Source organism: Etheostoma spectabile, chromosome 12 (assembly GCF_008692095.1).
Source record: "Etheostoma spectabile isolate EspeVRDwgs_2016 chromosome 12, UIUC_Espe_1.0, whole genome shotgun sequence".
Lineage (NCBI taxonomy): Eukaryota > Metazoa > Chordata > Actinopteri > Perciformes > Percidae > Etheostoma > Etheostoma spectabile.
In genome coordinates, this window is record NC_045744.1 from 29,448,495 (window position 1) to 29,465,290 (window position 16,796).

The following is a 16,796-nucleotide window of genomic DNA, read 5'->3' on the forward strand; positions in this document are numbered from 1 at the left end:
ACAACTCTCCTCACAAGGGAAATACATAACAAGTTCACTGCTTTCATTGAACTTGGGTGTTTTTGTCAATTTTAGAGCATTTGGAGAAAGAAGTAATTGGTAAAAGAACTTTTTGAAAAAACTAGGAGAAAAAAAAAAAGAAGAGAGAAACGTTTAAAAAAAAGGGACAAAAATATGAGCAAATGTCAAATAAAAGGACAAAAATGTGAAAAGATGTCGAAAAAAGTCACAAAAATGTCCAAAATTTTTTTTGTGGAAAACCCACGGAAATTTCAAAAGGCTCAGAAAAACTGACAAAAACATGGGGGGGGGGGGCACAGAAGGGTCAAAAAAGACGACCAAAACGTTAATAAAATGTTGGGTTTTTTTAAATTTTGACTCAGAAAAACAAAAATTTCCAGGGTGGCGGGTTAAATAAGTGTGACATTGTGATATCAACAATTACATGAATGAATACAATATTTTAAGCTGCTATAATCAATATTTTTATTAACAATGGAACACAGGACTGAGAAAGGGCCCTCTTGTAGTGACCCACGGTGAATTATCAGCCAACTCGGCAGCTCTACAGAGCTCCACGGCATCTTCTGACAATGTGTGATTACTTTACATACATTTTAGTATAATTAAATCTATTATTGTGTCTTTTACTTTTCCTATCATCCCTTGCTGCTGCAACAGTGTGAATTTCCCCATTCTGGGATTAATTATGAATCTTGCATCTTTGAATGGATGCAGTTAGAGACTAAGTGGAGCATTTAGAAGCTCTGGAGACAGATATTTCCCTCGGGAGTTAGTAGAGACCAAAGACAGATTTAAAGCAGAGTGAATATTGACACGTCACCAGCTGGAAACCGTTGTTTCATGACTGATTGACGATGAAATATTAGTTTAAACGATGATAATATGCCAGTGTAAGTAAGTAAGTAAACTTTATTTATGTTGCACTTTTCGCAGACAAGAGGGGTCACAAAGTGCTTTACAGTAAAAACAAATAAAACAGCAATAACACATAAATTACTAAGCCAAATTGTTAGTTATAAGTTTGTCTAAAAAGATGCGACTTCAGGTGTTTTTTTTAAAGTTTCCACAGAGTCCAAGGCTCTCGAGGCTAAAGGGAGAGAGATCCAGGGCCTTGGAGCCACCACAGAAAAGGCTCTGGTTTTAAAACTGGTCTGGTTTTGTGTTCTGGGGACAGTTAGAAGGTCTCGGCCTGAAGACCTCAGAAAGCGACCAGAAGTGTGGGCGTGCAATAGATCCGGGATGGAAGCGGGAGTTTGACCATGCAAGGCTCTATAAGTAGTGATTCAAATTTTAAAATGCACTCTAAAACCTATTGGTAGCCAATAAAGAGCCTTAAACACAGGAGTAATGTGTGATCTCCTGGTCCTGGTCCAGCTTCCAAGTGACCAACAAATCTGTTATTGCATTTTTAATATAACCATAATAACAGTATTAAATCAACCATGCAAAATGTAAAAGCTTAACTCATTAAATGAAAATTGTAAATCCCAATCAAACTCATCATTATGAAGTGCTTGCACAAAACAGATTTTACTACAGGAGGTTTTTCTATTCAATCCAGCTGTTTTTATTTGATTTCAAAAAATTGATTTCATCCCAATCTTTGTGTACTACACTAAGAGAAAAAGGCAAGAACCCCTTCTGCGATTGGCTGTCGCTTCAGACTGAACGACTGGACAGCCAATCACACACTGCCTCTGCATCATTTGTCTTGATTGATTTGCGATAGAAAAAGTAACATAAACCCTATTTCAACACCACAAAATGACAAAATATAGCATGTGAATGCGAGCAGGTAGCGTGCATAATGTGGTGTACTTTTAAGTGTGATGCTGGTGTATTCTCCCTCCCTCAGTACTACGCAAAAAAAGAAACGGATGAGAAGCTCACAGCTGGAAAAAAATTTAAAGAAAGTGTGGGTGGTGGTGATGGATCACCTCAAAAATATGCTGGAAAACAAAAATAAGTATTACATCTAAGAAAAAACATGTTGATGGCTCTTGGATTCACATCCAACATTGCATGTATGGTGTATTGTGTAAGTATGCTGATATTTTTGTATGCTAGTAATTAGCATAGTGTACTTATTGATGTGTAGTACGGATTTGGGACAGTGCTTCATAAATCCTGGATATGGATATGTATGCTGTACATTTCTGGACAGGGGAGTCCACCTGCTTTTATTTGACACCACCAGGTGGCAACAGAGCACCACAGTAAGACAGCATCACACAGAAAAGGAAGTGAGTCAGCCAATTGCTTGTTTCTTTATTTGTTTTAGTCCAAACACACAATTTAACCATACCGGTTTTCGATTGGTGTATTATTTGTTCCAGTTATTATCTCCCTCCACAGGCTGATGGAGGGAGATGAAGATCTCAGGGAGATGAAGATCAGAGGAAAACTCTTTGTGTGTGTGTGTGTGTGTGTGTTTGTGTGTGTGTGTGTGTGTGTGTGTGTGTTGATCAACATCTTCGATTTACATGTCCACTTAACAAGTACCCGTCATCGCCTCCATCGTGGCCGGGGGAGGGTCCTGTCCTTGATGCCTCAACCCCCACCGTAAAGGCCACTCCGCAGAGGTCAAAGGTGACCACACACACACACACACACACACACACATACACATACACACACTGATTTCTCGGAGAGCCATCCTTTCTCCTTTCCTCCCTGTCCCTTTCTCCTGTCCAGTCATTTTCCCTGCCCTCCTCCATCGCTCTCTTTCTCTCTCTCCCCTCTTTCTTTTTTTGTCTCTGCTATTTGAAATTGATTGTCTTCTACCATCACAAAGACACTTGGTTCTGATTGATTGGTGGGTAAGGGAAGAGGGAGAAGAGAACATCGACACTGGGGCTTCCAGAGCGGCGAGGTCCGTCCGAAGGGAAAAAGCAAATGACGCCATTTCGAGGCACTGGAAGAAACCCGTATTTCAGCTGCCTGGCTGTGTGTGTGTGTGTGTGTGTGTGTGTGTGTGTGTGTGTGTGTGTGCTTCCAATAAAGCAGACAAACACCCAGGCCGATCGAATTTGGATTAAATACGGATGAGCTGAGATACAGGAACAAAACAGAGGAACTCACACTACCACCTGTGTGATGAAACAATAGGGTAGACACATTCATGGACGTGGGGAGACTAGTTCTACACAAATGGAAGGGTTACAACAGGAGGAAGGACACACAGCGATGAAGCTGATACACATACAAACACACATAGTTTATACAAATACCCAAACAGCACATGAAAAACACAAAAAAAAGCATGTTCTTGGAAACCCAGTTGTTTTTTTTCCCTGTTTCTCCCCCTCTCCACCTAGAGGTACAGTTCATCCTGCGGTTTATATACATTTATATAGTATCCATGCATAAAAGAAATCGCTCGTCCCAACCCTAATGACAGAGGTGCTTGGTTGGTTCTTTTTTTTTTAATATTGGAATCACTTTAACACACACAGAAGACAATTGTCAAACACAAATTAAGCCAAATAAGTGATGCCGAACAGATGATATGTCATTTTCTACTTGATCTTTGACAATTTTCTCAATTCCTACATCTGTCTTTGTATTCTTAAGCTTTCGTCGCTGATTTCTTCCTCCCCTACGGCTACATTATTATATATTATGTCCTTTCCTACCTCTTCAATTAACCTCACACCTCCTTTTATTGTTTCTTTCAACTCCAAAAAAGGACAACGTGCAAACCTACAAACAATAAATACAAAAGATGTCAAACCATGAGACGGCTTGTACCGCACACACTCCGTAAAACAAACCTTAAAAAAACGGGACAATCATGTTGCCGTGACTTCAATGTCACTCTCATCGCTAAACATATTATATATTAGCCTTTACAATAAAGATTTGAGGTATATCGAGATGAATTGTCTACACATGCCTGCCTCGTTGTGATGCTACCCTGGACGAAGGGACCTGCAAAGAGGGGTTGGATGGGCGGGGGGGGGCATTATGTGTCTTTTGGAGCTGAAAGGTCTCATCATTTCTGCACTGATTGATCATTGGTTGGTTGTTCTAAAGGTTAGAGTTTTAGATGTGAGCCAATGACAGACCGGGATTCGAGGGCTTTGTAAACAGTCCGATACACACACACACCTACACTCTGGTTACAAATTACACAAAAATATCTCTGGTGGGAGTGTGTGCGCATGTGTGTATCATGGAGTTGACTGGAGATGACATTGTCTCGCCAGCATGTGAAAGCATACCAAAACAAAATGGTGGCCAATGACAATCTCTTTTTCTCAAAAAAGTAAAAAAGCACTAGTTGAAATCCAACAAAAGTGGCTTTTTTATGTCATGAGGGCACCCTCCTGCTCCCCCTTCACCCACTGTGTGTGTGTGTGTGTGTGTGTGTGTGCATATGTGCCCGTGTGTGTGCGTGTGTGTGTGTGTGTGTGCAGAGCAGTCCAACCCCTGGTTGAAGGAAAAAGGCACTCAACTCTTCCCACATGACAAACACCTGTGTGTGTGTGTCTGTCACGCAGCACGACTGCTCTGTGAAAGTGTGGATGTGCACTCAGAAGCACGTATTTGCACGTGTGTTGTGTTTGCATGTGTGTGCACGTCCCAGGTCCAGCGTGAACACGGCAGGCTTGAAGTATCTTTGGTATCGGTGGTTGATGGCTGTGTCACAGTCCACTCTATTCTGTGAGGTAGCCACACACACACACAACTGTTTCCATCGCTAACTCTTTGATTTGCATCTTTGCTTCAAATATCTGCACTAAAAAGCTAGTTTGGTTCCCTTCTAGACTCTAGAAGACGTCTTAAATGACACCTCCAACGGGGAGTCTGGTATAGTGCACAAGCAGAAGCCAAACTATGAAGAAACGTCACTTAAATGTTCCCCTCCGGTCCGGTGATGGGCCCCTGATGCCCCTGCTCCACCCTTCTCCCACCTGTCTGCGTCTCCTCTCTAATATGATTATCTCCCGCTAGAAGATGCTACACAACAAGTGGCTTTGCCCACGCAAAAAGAAATATTTAAAAGACACAAAGAAATGAGGTGGTTCCCATGGTAACCAAAAACACCATCAGCAGAGGAATGCAGTGACAGTTCACTTCAAAGGGCTCAAACGTTCAGAGATCGAGGAAGTGGGCCCTCCATCACACAGGTGTTCCCAGATATGCACAGTTGTGGTATTCCTTCCTCGTCTGTGCATAGGGTCAGTCTGTGTTCATTTGTCTTTTTTTTCATCTTTAAGTTTTTACATTTTGTCGACAAGGTGCTTCTTTACATGTAGTTTCAGCACGACATAGCACACTGGTCACGAGAGAGAAACCGTGTGTCTATGGTGCTAGCATTACCCGCATCAATAGTTAAAGGAGGGAGAAATGAAAGAAAGACACAACAGCAAGAGAGTAGATGAGAATAGATAAGAGAAAGAGAGAGAAAGAGGAACGAAATGAAATATTATTTACAGTCATTTTCATTGTGATTCATATCGATCACATCAACGTTTTTCTGAGGTATGGACTAGGCAACGCGTCCGTGTAGTGCTCGCGATTTGACGGTTGTGATGACACAGGCCAGACACGGCGGGGGGGTTGTGGGGGGGCATGGCGACGGAGCGGGCTGCACCTGTTCTCTGATTATCATAAAGAGGCAAACGTCATTGGCACTCAGGATCTCATATTGTGACATTTGACCTCTGCGTTTGGCCACTAGAACAGTGCAGACCCCCCCCTCTCCCTCACTCCCTACATTCGGGCATGACACTTTTAAAATGTGGGGTGTGTCATCCCTGTTTGATTGTTCTCCTTTTTTTTTAAACCTGAAAATAACCTCTCACGTGGCTACACGGTCTACGGCCATGTTGCCCTACAACGAGTCTTAAGAAACATTCAAATGTGTATCAAAGGGTTTGTGAGCAATCATCATTGTGTCTCAGTTTTTTGGTGTTTGAAGAGCTACACACCCGCTTATATGGAGCAGTGGTATCTTTATCCTAATAGAAATCTACAATGCAGGCTACACTGTGTTGAGTTAGGCCTGCTGGAGACATGAGGTGCACCCACACACTCTGTTCAGATGTGGTTTGAATGGACAGCAGGTGGCACCGTTACTCTGACGCGGAGCAGGCCGAATCACTGCAGAGGAATTACACCCAAGGAGCAACACAAGGAATTGTGCACACGCACACACGCACGCCTGCAGTGATGCAGAGCGGTGAAAAGTGGTGTGGTTAGCGGGTCAAAGGACCTGCCGAGAGCGTCTAACAGACACTTGACACACAAACGTACCTCTCAATCAGCCTCAGCGTCTGTTACTGAAATGATCACGGCCCAGCAGACACACCCGCTGTCTGATTTCTGGCTGATTTGTGAAGACCAACGTGCGTCTGCTCAAGGTTTCCTGTCTCAAAGCTATCTGTTCCCTGTCATGAGTGATTTTTTTTGTTGGTGTGTTTACATCCTGACAATCAGCAGAGGATCCTAAGGGCCTCCCTAACACAGAACCACAGTGCGTTTTGGATTGGATGGATGGATTTCCTTTGGTTTTCAGTTGGATTTACTCAGAGCCACATGTGGTTGTTTTCATGGCATCTTTAAAGCTACTGGATCTTTGGTTTGAAGAACCACAATTTGAAATGCATGTTAACCCCTAAGAGTAACATTCAGATTGAAAAAAAACACCCGAAGCTCTGATTCATCTGCACAAGTCATCAGCACTCTGAGTAGATGAATCAGATCAGTGGTCTGAAGCTGAACACCCTGTAGCTCTGCAGGAGTGCTTTAGTGAAAAACATCCCCCCCCCCCCCCCCCCCCCCCCCCTCCATCCTCCGTGCATGGGTTCAACCATCCGTCCTGCCAACGTCAGGCCTTGGAGAAAGTGGCTGCACAGGAGGTACCAGGTTGGATCGGTGAGTTGTTGCTGTTTCCATGAGGAGTGTGCACGTGGCCATGCACCCCGTGATTGTGCTCCTCGGTGTCCCAGCGGTCCGTGCAGCGGCGGCGTGAGTTCATAAAGAAGTTGGAGACGGTGGAGAGCTCCAGGCCCAGCTGCTGGGAGATGGTGATCTGCATCTCCTTGGAGGGCCGGCGGTTCTCTCTGAAGATGGCTACCAAAGTGCGACGCTGCAGGTCGGTGAAGACCAGTCGCTGCTTCTTTGGCACCTGGTTCCGGTCCCGTCCTCGGTCCTCCTCCTTGCGTTTACATGCTGGAGACAGGAAGGGAAGGGACAGAGGAAAGGAAGAGGGAGGACAGAACAAAAGGAAGGAGTTTTATTACCATCAAAATATTCTAGGATCCTTACAAAACAATACAAAACCCAACATTTGGGGGGGAACTAACAAATAATGCAACATATGGCTGTAAGATAAGGGTGGGATGCCTAATTAGACACCTGATTATTGCAATAAAGGGAAATGCTTTAGAATTTAAGAATGACAATTAGAGTAAAAGCAAAAGATATAAAAATGGGCCAATGCAGGTGTTTGAGTGCATGCATGTTTTTGTGTATGCGAGTTGTCATTTTTCAGTTTGATGTGTTTAGCTTGCTGTTAAAATTTAAATATGCATCATGACTGTATCATACAGGTAAAAATGAACACATTTGGAGCAAAAGGGGAGGGTCACGGGAGGGAATGAAGGCTAAAAAAGAGAGAATGGAAAGGCAGAAAGAAGAGCAATGAGGAAAAACACCTTGAAATTTTCAAAAGACGTTCAATCTCGTCTAAATCAGTGCGTTCCAGATGGAATTTTTAATGGCCATTAGCCTATACCTGCTTGTGCAAGTTTCAGCCTTTAGAATATTGCATATCTTAAATTATTGCTATTTGCCAAAGTACACTAAAGGCAATTGGATGGATTTCTTACCTTCCAGGTCGCCTATTCCATTTATCTTTCAATATTCAATCAACTTGAGAAAATCTAAAACTTGCTTGATAGCAAACCATTATCTCAACGTTCTTATCAAAGTTCATATTTTAAAAAGAAAACTCTTCCTTTGTGTGTGTGTGTGTGTGTGTGTGTGTGTGTGTGTGGTGGTGGGTGGGGTGTGTGGTGTGTGTGTGTGTGTGTGTGTGTGTGTGTGTGTGTGTGTGTGTGTGTGTGTTGAAGAACACTCTGAGATTTGAGATCACTAGAAATGAAAACAAGTGTCCAACTGTCCTTGAATGCCACACAAAGGATAGTGTTTTTTTTTGTGGTCCCTGCTAACATCTGCAGCAGCCAACATGAAATAAAAACACATTAATAAACCTAATTGTTCATCGACATGGATTACCTTTTTCAAGCAAGTTTCAAATCTCTACAAGTTGATTTTCAAAGTGAAATGAACTGAAACCACGTGGCCGCCTGAAGTAGACCTTAAAATTAGGTTTCATTTTTATTCAGTTTGTCTCATGGTACACAAAGGGGGTTATGGTGGGTAAATAGTTTACATTGTGGGTCTGTGGGTCTTGTTGAACCTGGAGGCGCGTGGTGATGTGGAATGCTGACAAAGACGTGGTGTGCCGTGCCTGGATGCGCCATCAGTAGGCTGGCTGTAGCTGTGGAGACTGAAGGGAGTCTGTTCTGTTCTGCTGCCCTAAAAAGCTGCAATGATCGATTTTCCGCGGTTTTCTCCTGAACACGTGGTCCAGTAATCAGGGCTCCCTTCCCCACCCGATCGATCCTCATCGATCCGCGAGACCGAGGGTGTTGTGTGTGTGTGTGTGTGTGTGTGTGGTGTGTGTGTGTGTGTTGTTTGTGTGTGTTTGTGTGTGTGTGTGTGTGAGTGCTAACGCTCACATTGGGTCGTATAGCCCGGGAGCGCGCTTTGTGACAGACAGCAGACAGACGGAGAAGAAATTGTTTATCTGTGGAAGAACAAAGGACGTGTGGCGGGAAAGAGTGCCTGAGAGCTCTGGAGGATGCCCAAAGAATGTCTCTCATAATACGTCCCGAATTATTGTTTCATTTTACAAAAAGTGTGCGCGCGCGTGCATGAGACGTGGTCTCCTGGCGTGCGTAAAAGGAACAAAACAACGCGAAGAATTAGATTCCTCCCAGTCTTGTGAGTGTTTATGCACATGCGTGGGAGAGAAAGGAAGGACAAAAAGAAAAGAGTGAGGGGAGTGAAGGAGGGAGAGAGTGGGGGGGGGGGGTAAAGATTGGCTGCAGTGTGGAGGTGGTGTATATGCAAATGATTGATGACTTTTCAGCAGGTTTAGACAACAGCAGTAAACAGATTTGACTGTGAGGAGGGGGATCAATATGCATGTGCACATGTGTATGCATGCCTGTGTGTGTGTGTGTGTGTGAGCGTGCATGTGTTTCACTTGCCATTGTTCATGTTTTGATACTGCAAGCACAGCATAATTAAGATGTTTTCCTCAGCAGAGTGTATAGGTTATGTGTTTGTCCCTAAGAGCCCGCACAGATACCTTCTGGACTTCTTCAACTCTTTCCCTCTTGTTGTTTTTCTCAATTGTTTTAATTTGCCCTCAGATTGATAGCCCCCCCCCCTATTGATTGATCCACACTTCAGAACCATTTCATGGAACGTTTATTCAATTGGTTCAGGCCCAGCCATGCCAGAATCTCCTCGCGGCTCTCTAAGTGCTGTCTCAAACCCAACTCAATACTCCCTAATGTAATGACTGAATGCTAGGGCTAATATAGTGATAATTGAATATGTAATGCTTGTTTTCGAACAACTTGTGCTACCGGCTATTTTACAATGCCAACACCACTCTGGTTCTCCTCCGTCAGCTCAAACTGCAGCTCTGAGGTCAGCGGAGCGACCAGGTGGAACCGAGGAGATAGCGCGAGGCCTGGGCCTGTTCAATACATATTTCAAATAATCAATCGATCCATTTCAAATGAGACCCCCTTCTCACAGCCATGAATGGGACCACGGGGACCGTAAAGCAGGACCTGCTCATTAGATTGAGCTCTCTTGAGACGAGGAACCACAGCGTTGTAGGCTATCTTTAGTTGCCTCATTACTAAATGGGCTTTTCTGAAGAGACAAGCAGGAGTCTCAAGTGGCACTTGCTTGTGTCTTCTCTTCCTCATGTTCTGGTGTCAGTGATATTGAAAGGTAGGCCTACTTTGCTTAATGTCAACCTCCTGCTGATCCAAAGATTAAATCACAGGATGTGCAGCATGTTAAGATTTTACTCGGGACTTCTTTAAGAGCCACTCAGCTTTATCTTAAGTGTTTCTTATACTCTGCCTTCCACTGTCTCTAGGACTGTGCACTTATGGAGGATGGTTGTCTGTTGTATCACAGTACGTGTGTTAGCTTGGTAGAAAGCTGCAGCTATGAGCCAACTGCTAGATTGGACAATCTTTCATGTTTAGCCAAGTTATTTAAAGGAATCCCCTTGCAGGTGTTTTTTTTAAGAAATATAAAAACTCTTAAAATGACATTCTCTCCTCCATAGAAATATCCCAAATCTATGAATGAGCATGGATTTTTTCATTTTAAAATATTATAGCAAGACATATGTTGTCTTCTACTCCACTGAGTCCATCTAACTTTTCACGTTTCCACGTCCAACTTGTATATTTGCATATTGACCCACGATTGGCTCATCATACTGTCTTCCTTCAGCAGATGATTAGGAACGATGTCAACATTGCACATACATCAACCCGCACAGTGACGCTCAAACATCCAAGTGGTAACAATCAGACAAAAACATGTTTGACAGAAGAGGAGGATTTCAAATTTCCATTAGTGATTATTTATAGTAAACACAATAGACTAGAAGTGGAAGAGGCTAAATGACGCTGACTTCAGGCTCCAGTTAGGATTTGGTCTGAAGACACTCTGTGTGGTGTGTTTTTAACGTTAAATACGAAGGAGTAACTTAAGATTCTCACATGGGAGCTGTCCTTACAGTAAATCTGTCAATCTAAATGCAAAGATGTGGTGAATTGTGAAATGAAAAAGCAGGTTTGATATGACTGATAAAAGGCAGACTAATACCAACATAAATAAAAATCTATGACTTTATAGTTGCAGGAGTGCATTATGTGTCTATACTTAACCCTCCTGTTGTCCTCAAGTCAAATCTGACCCCTTTAAAAAATGTCCATATCTGAAATATGGGTTTCTTTTTGACCAAACTACCACAAAAAAATAGATTGGATTCCACACAACGCTCTTTGCAAATCCAATTAATCACTTTCATTCTTCTGATCTACTATTAGTCCAAATAATTCCTAATTTCTGCATTTTAACTCAAATATTAGGTATAATTCTATATCAATGAGGGTTATTGACCATGAATTCCCAAAAGTAGTAAAACTAGGGAGGTGGTGTTAGTGAAAACAAAAACAAAAAAAAGTCTGAAAAAGGGACAACAATTTCAAAGATCACAAAACTTCCATCATTTTTTTGACCCGGTGAGGACAACAGAAGGGTTAACAAAGTGGGTGTGTGGGTGTGTGTGTGTGTGTGTGTGTGTGGGTGTGTGGGTTGTGAGGTTGTAGAGGGGGGGGGGGGGGGGGGGGCAGACGGTGAACTAACCGCACCGTGCTGCTGCTAGCCGACGCCTGGACGGACGGATGAGACCGGGCTTTGTGTCCGGTGAGGCGGGCCCTCTCCCGACCTGGACGGACTACTGCGGCGAGAAACAGTTGGGCGTCAATACTCCTGTCAACTTCAGATGTACGGTATTGATTATAGATATGTATCGGCACGTTAAGAAAAGTGGGGTAACAAGATAGAGAGGAGACAGATAGGGATAGGGGGGAGGGGAAAGAGGACCATCAACCCCACCCGCACCTCCCCCAACCCGCTATTAAACACTCCAAACCGTCCTGAAGAATACTCTCAATGGATTAGGAGTGGGTTATTTGAGAGCTTTGTCGTTTATTGTCAATGGGAAGCCCGTGTTGTCCTGTGCTGTCACTGGCGAGTGATCGGCAGTCGCTTACAGCTATCAGATATCGGGTTGTAGTCCATAACGGGGTTGTAGTCCTCTCCTCTCCCCACCACCCCCCCAACCAAATGGGGTTCATTTGCCCCAAAACAACTCCGAATGAACTGGCCAGTGAAATCCAGAGAGCATCTATTTTCTTATTAAAGAGAATAAAACGAGTGAGGGAAAGCTTTAAAAGAAATGCGGAGACAGCGTTTTGAAATATTTTTCAATTTTTCTCATTTTTCCATTAGCGAAGATGATTTAAATTCAGCGGTTTTGTTTATGGAGATGTTTTATTGAAGCCTCAATCGAAGGTATTTTTAGTTTTTGTTTGCCCAGGTATTTATTTAAATGGTCAGAATATGTATTATCATTCCAGCTATTCCTTTGATGAGGAACATTGTTGCGGCCTGCTGTAGGCTACTCATAAATGTTGTTTGAGAGATTATTGATGGTGTGAAGTTGTAGAATATGAAGCCATTTTTTTTTAACTAAACAACAAAACGTGTAAAATATCAAATATCAGTCTACGTTTTAAAAAAAGAAATCCCCATTGTGTTTCTTATGCCGCACATTTTAATAAAATAAATCGTCTGTGGAACTAGAACTCATAAGGTGTCGGTAAAAGGATTCTCTGCTCAGATGTGTAAGCAATTATACGCACACACACACACACACACACACACACACACACACACACACACACTCACGCAACACGTTTCTGTGTGATACATTTCTCCTTGGGGTCAATAAAGTTAAAGTTAAAAAGTTCTTGAATTAAAAAAATCTTGAATAATTAGACACATTTAACTCCAGTCACGAGGCAATTAATGAAGATTTACTGGGTTTCAAATCAAGAACTCCAGTTAAGAGATGCCTCAAACTAAAAACATTATTCTCTGCCTGCCTTGATTACAGATTTATGTCAATATTGCCATGACAAGTTAAGGAAAATTAGACTCAATAGGCAAAGTGGACGGATGTAATCATATAGCATTATTACAGACATTCCATTTTTTAACTCCATGTTGCTGCCCTGCATGTATTTTAGTGATGTTAAATTAGTGAGATATGAGTGATTAGAAGGGGGCTTTGTGGTCATAACTGCCACAAATATCCAATTGCATCAGTTGTATGTCATGAAAGTTCCTTTTAAATATTTTGCTTGCATGCTTTATTGCAACATGTGCACTGTTGCTTGCTCTGGAGGAAACTGCTAGAACTGTTGGGTCCTTGTAAATTCTGGAGTGGGGTCTAGACCTGCTCTATCTGTAAAGTGTCTCGAGATAACTCTTGTTATGAATTGATACGATAAATAAAATTGAATTGGATTTATTGTGACATCTTCCTCTCTTTCATGCAGAGTGTCAACATATTCCACTCCAGTGTGCCAAAGTGAGTTCTGTCTCTTACAGAGAGAGACGACCAGCAAGCCGACATGAAATAAGGGTGAAAGGCGAAAGGATCTGCTTTGCTGATGCTGGTCCAGAGCCAGAAGAGAAAGAAGAAGGGGGGAGAAAGGAGGAAGGCAAGGAGGGAGAGAGCGAGAGAGAGAGAGAGAGAGAGAGAGAGCCGAAGAGAGCAGAGGAGAGGAAATCAATACCGATTCAGAGTGAGTCAGATAAGCCTGAACAATGTATAGTGCAGACACACTCTATAACCCAGTCACACACACACACACACACACACACACACACACACACACACATGCATGTTGTAGCATTTGCACGCACACATGCTGGGTGAAATGTGCTTGCGTGCCTCCATAAAGGCGCATTACAAACCCCATAAAGCATTGCAACCTTTAAAATCAAATGACATCACAACCTTGGATTGCTTTGAGGATTCGCTGACATGAGCAGAAAGCACTCATTACTACGACTCAATAGGCCACTGGACGCTCTAATGCTCTTTGCCTACTGTAAGATGCTCTTAAGCGCTGATCTTTTCATGTTTGTCCTTAATTGCAAGCCTTTGTGCTCTGATTTCACTTCAAATATTGTTCTTTTGTCACAGAAAGACTTCATTTCCTGCTTCATAATTGGGGTGGTGGTGGTGGTGGTCGTGGGGGGGGGGGGGGGGGGGGGGGGGGGGGGGGGGGGGGGGGGGGGGGGTTCAGCACTGAAAGTCTACACCAGCCTAGATTTTTGTTGTTGATATTTCACATGACGTTTTGGGACATAAACATGCGTTCTTCAAAACCACTTCCTGTGCCGTGGTGTGTTTAGGTGCGTGGTCTTCAGCCGTTAACCACAGACTTGGCTTTGCTTACCTACAAGAGGCTGCCACAAGCTCTAACACCACCGCTCTCTGACTCTCTCTTTCTTCCCCTGCTCTCTGTATCCCTTATACTTATCAATTATTAAGGTCGGTATTGATCCTTTCACTACCCTGCCTCTATCTGGCTGTTCACACAAAGCCCAAACCTGCCTGCCCTCGCTCAATCAATGGCCTCTCCCGGCTTTTTTCTTCTTCTTTTTTGTCAGTTTTGCTTTTCCCGCTTTTGCACTTAAGCCGGGCTGAACAAAGTTTTGCACATCCCAATTTCGTCCACTTTGATTCTTCAGAATGAGAAACAGCAGACCGATGTCAATCTTTCATGCCGCAAGCAAGTTTGATGGGCGTTGCAAAACATGGGTCTGGTAAGAGAGCAGGGAGGCTCGAAAATGGCTGTGTGCATCGTTTGACTTCATGAAACAGCTCTCATTCATCCTCATCCTCCAGTTTTTTATTTTGGTGTGTGGTGTGTGGGGGGGGGGGGGGGGGGGCAAGCGATCAACCTCTGCCTGTGGCCAGGTTAAAGATTCATATTGTCATGAGTGCAGAATGCGGAGGCAGAGAAAGGCAAAAGAAGACGAGAAAGAGAAGAAAAGCAGCAGGGAGAGCACGAGGGATGGGAGAGAGGGGGTTGGGAGGGGAAACAGCCGTTTGATCTCCTAGTGCAAAGCCAGGCAAACACAAAGGCGAGCTACACTATTAATGACACTCACAGCCTCAGCTACTACTCCTCGTACTATTCTTCTATTTATCTATCACCTGTCTATCTATTCTATCTATCTATCTATCTAAATCTATCTACTATCTATAACTATCTTCTATCTATCTAATACTATCTACTTCTATCTTCTACCTCTATCTATCTTACTACACTATCTAGCGATCTATCTACCCTACTCTATCTAGTCTATCTTAATCTCTCCCTATCTATCGATACTACTACTATCTATCATACTACCTACTAGATCTATCATCTACCTATATTATCTATCTATCTACCTACCTATCTATATCTATCTTCTACTACCTATCTCTCTATCTACTCTATCTCCTATCTATCTATCTAGACCTCTATCTAATCTATTCTCACTACCATCTATCTAGTCTCATATCTATCTATCGCTACTTCATCTTTATCTACCTACCATCTATCATTACTATCTATCGTTACTACCTCCCATCTAGACTATCATCTACTTCCATGGTCTACTATATCTACCTCTACTCTGATCTACCTACCTATCTATCTATCTAGCTATCTATCTATCTATCTATCTATCTATCTCCATCTATCTTCGGTCGATCTTCTCATTCATCTATCTATCTATCTATCTATCTACAAAATGTTCTTTCTATCTGTTATTTACTATTATCTATCTATCTAACAGTATGTCTACATCTATCTATCATTAATCCATCTATCTATCTACGTCTGTGTCTGTCTGTCTGTCTATCTATATATCTATTATCTATCATCTATCTGTATAATAGTATTATAGCTGTATAATCAGATATGTGTGTATATGATAGGTAGTATATATATATATATATATTATCTTGATATTACGTAGTCATAGATACTATCGTCTATTATCTATGTATTTATGTGTCTATCTAACTTCTATCCATATGTAAATAATACTGTTAAGATACTATTATATATGATATTATATCAGCTATATACTATAGTTATATATATCTGTCTGTCTATTATCTATCTATCTATCTATCTATCTATCTATCTTTCTGGCTGTCTATCTATCTATCTATCTATCTATCTATCTATCTATCTATCTATCTATTCAAGTAAATGGTTGATTCAACGTTTTAAAGTAAAACATAATAACTAACAGAGTCAATGCATCGTGTCTCCTCTGTAAAGACACTGTAGTGATTCTGCTAATTTAACGTTGTTGCATTGACTGGGCTGCACTGTAACATCCATCGGGATAAGGAGAAAGTCAGAGGCAGAACTGGGGTATATTTCAGGGCTAGGATATCTATTGTTCTGACTTCTGACAGTGCATTCCCATTCACTTTGAGTTTCAATAAAATGCTCTATATGTTCTTATCTATACTGGTCCCTGTTAGCAATCTCCCTCCCAGTAGCAATCAATATTTCCTCAGAACAGTTTAAGCTTATGGTTGGGTTGAAACACATCTGGGTATCACAGAGGCAGCATTGGAGGTAGAAGTTTTTGTTTTACATGTGTTCATTTGACTGGGTGAAGGCAAAGTAGAATCAGGGTTTTACAGTTTTGTTTAATCCACTGAAATCATGATAACATTCATGCTTGCTCATCTGAGTGCACTTTTGCGTCTGTATTGCATCCCACCAGCGATCATACCTGTCTGTGTTCTAAATTTAGAGCTTTTACTAGCAGGCCGAGCTGAATGCAAAGCCGGATAGAGACCGTGTGGTTATTGCGTCTTTCAGCTCCGATACGAATATCGATCCGTGCGCAAGATTTAAAAGGTAGAGTGGGAACTGGCGTATTGATCAGGCAGCCTGGGGGTCACCACGCTTCTCCAACGCAACCAGTGGGCCCATGCAGTAGCCTACGCTGTGTGTTACAGTCGGACACAGAGAGAGGGAGGGAGGGGGGGGGGGGGG

At 42.5% G+C, this 16,796-nt stretch overlaps 1 protein-coding gene across 1 annotated transcript in view; it reads right to left on the minus strand.

Moving 5' to 3' along the window:
• Positions 1 to 2,769: 2,769 nt before the first annotated feature.
• The window catches only part of LOC116699025 (hepatocyte nuclear factor 6-like), a 15,569-nt gene continuing 1,542 nt past the window's right edge, over positions 2,770 to 16,796 (minus strand). Inside the window, exon 2 of the mRNA XM_032531391.1 lies at positions 2,770 to 7,203. Within this exon, the coding sequence (XP_032387282.1) occupies positions 6,860 to 7,203 (344 nt within the window). The 3' untranslated portion in view covers positions 2,770 to 6,859. The remainder of the gene's footprint in view (positions 7,204 to 16,796) is intronic.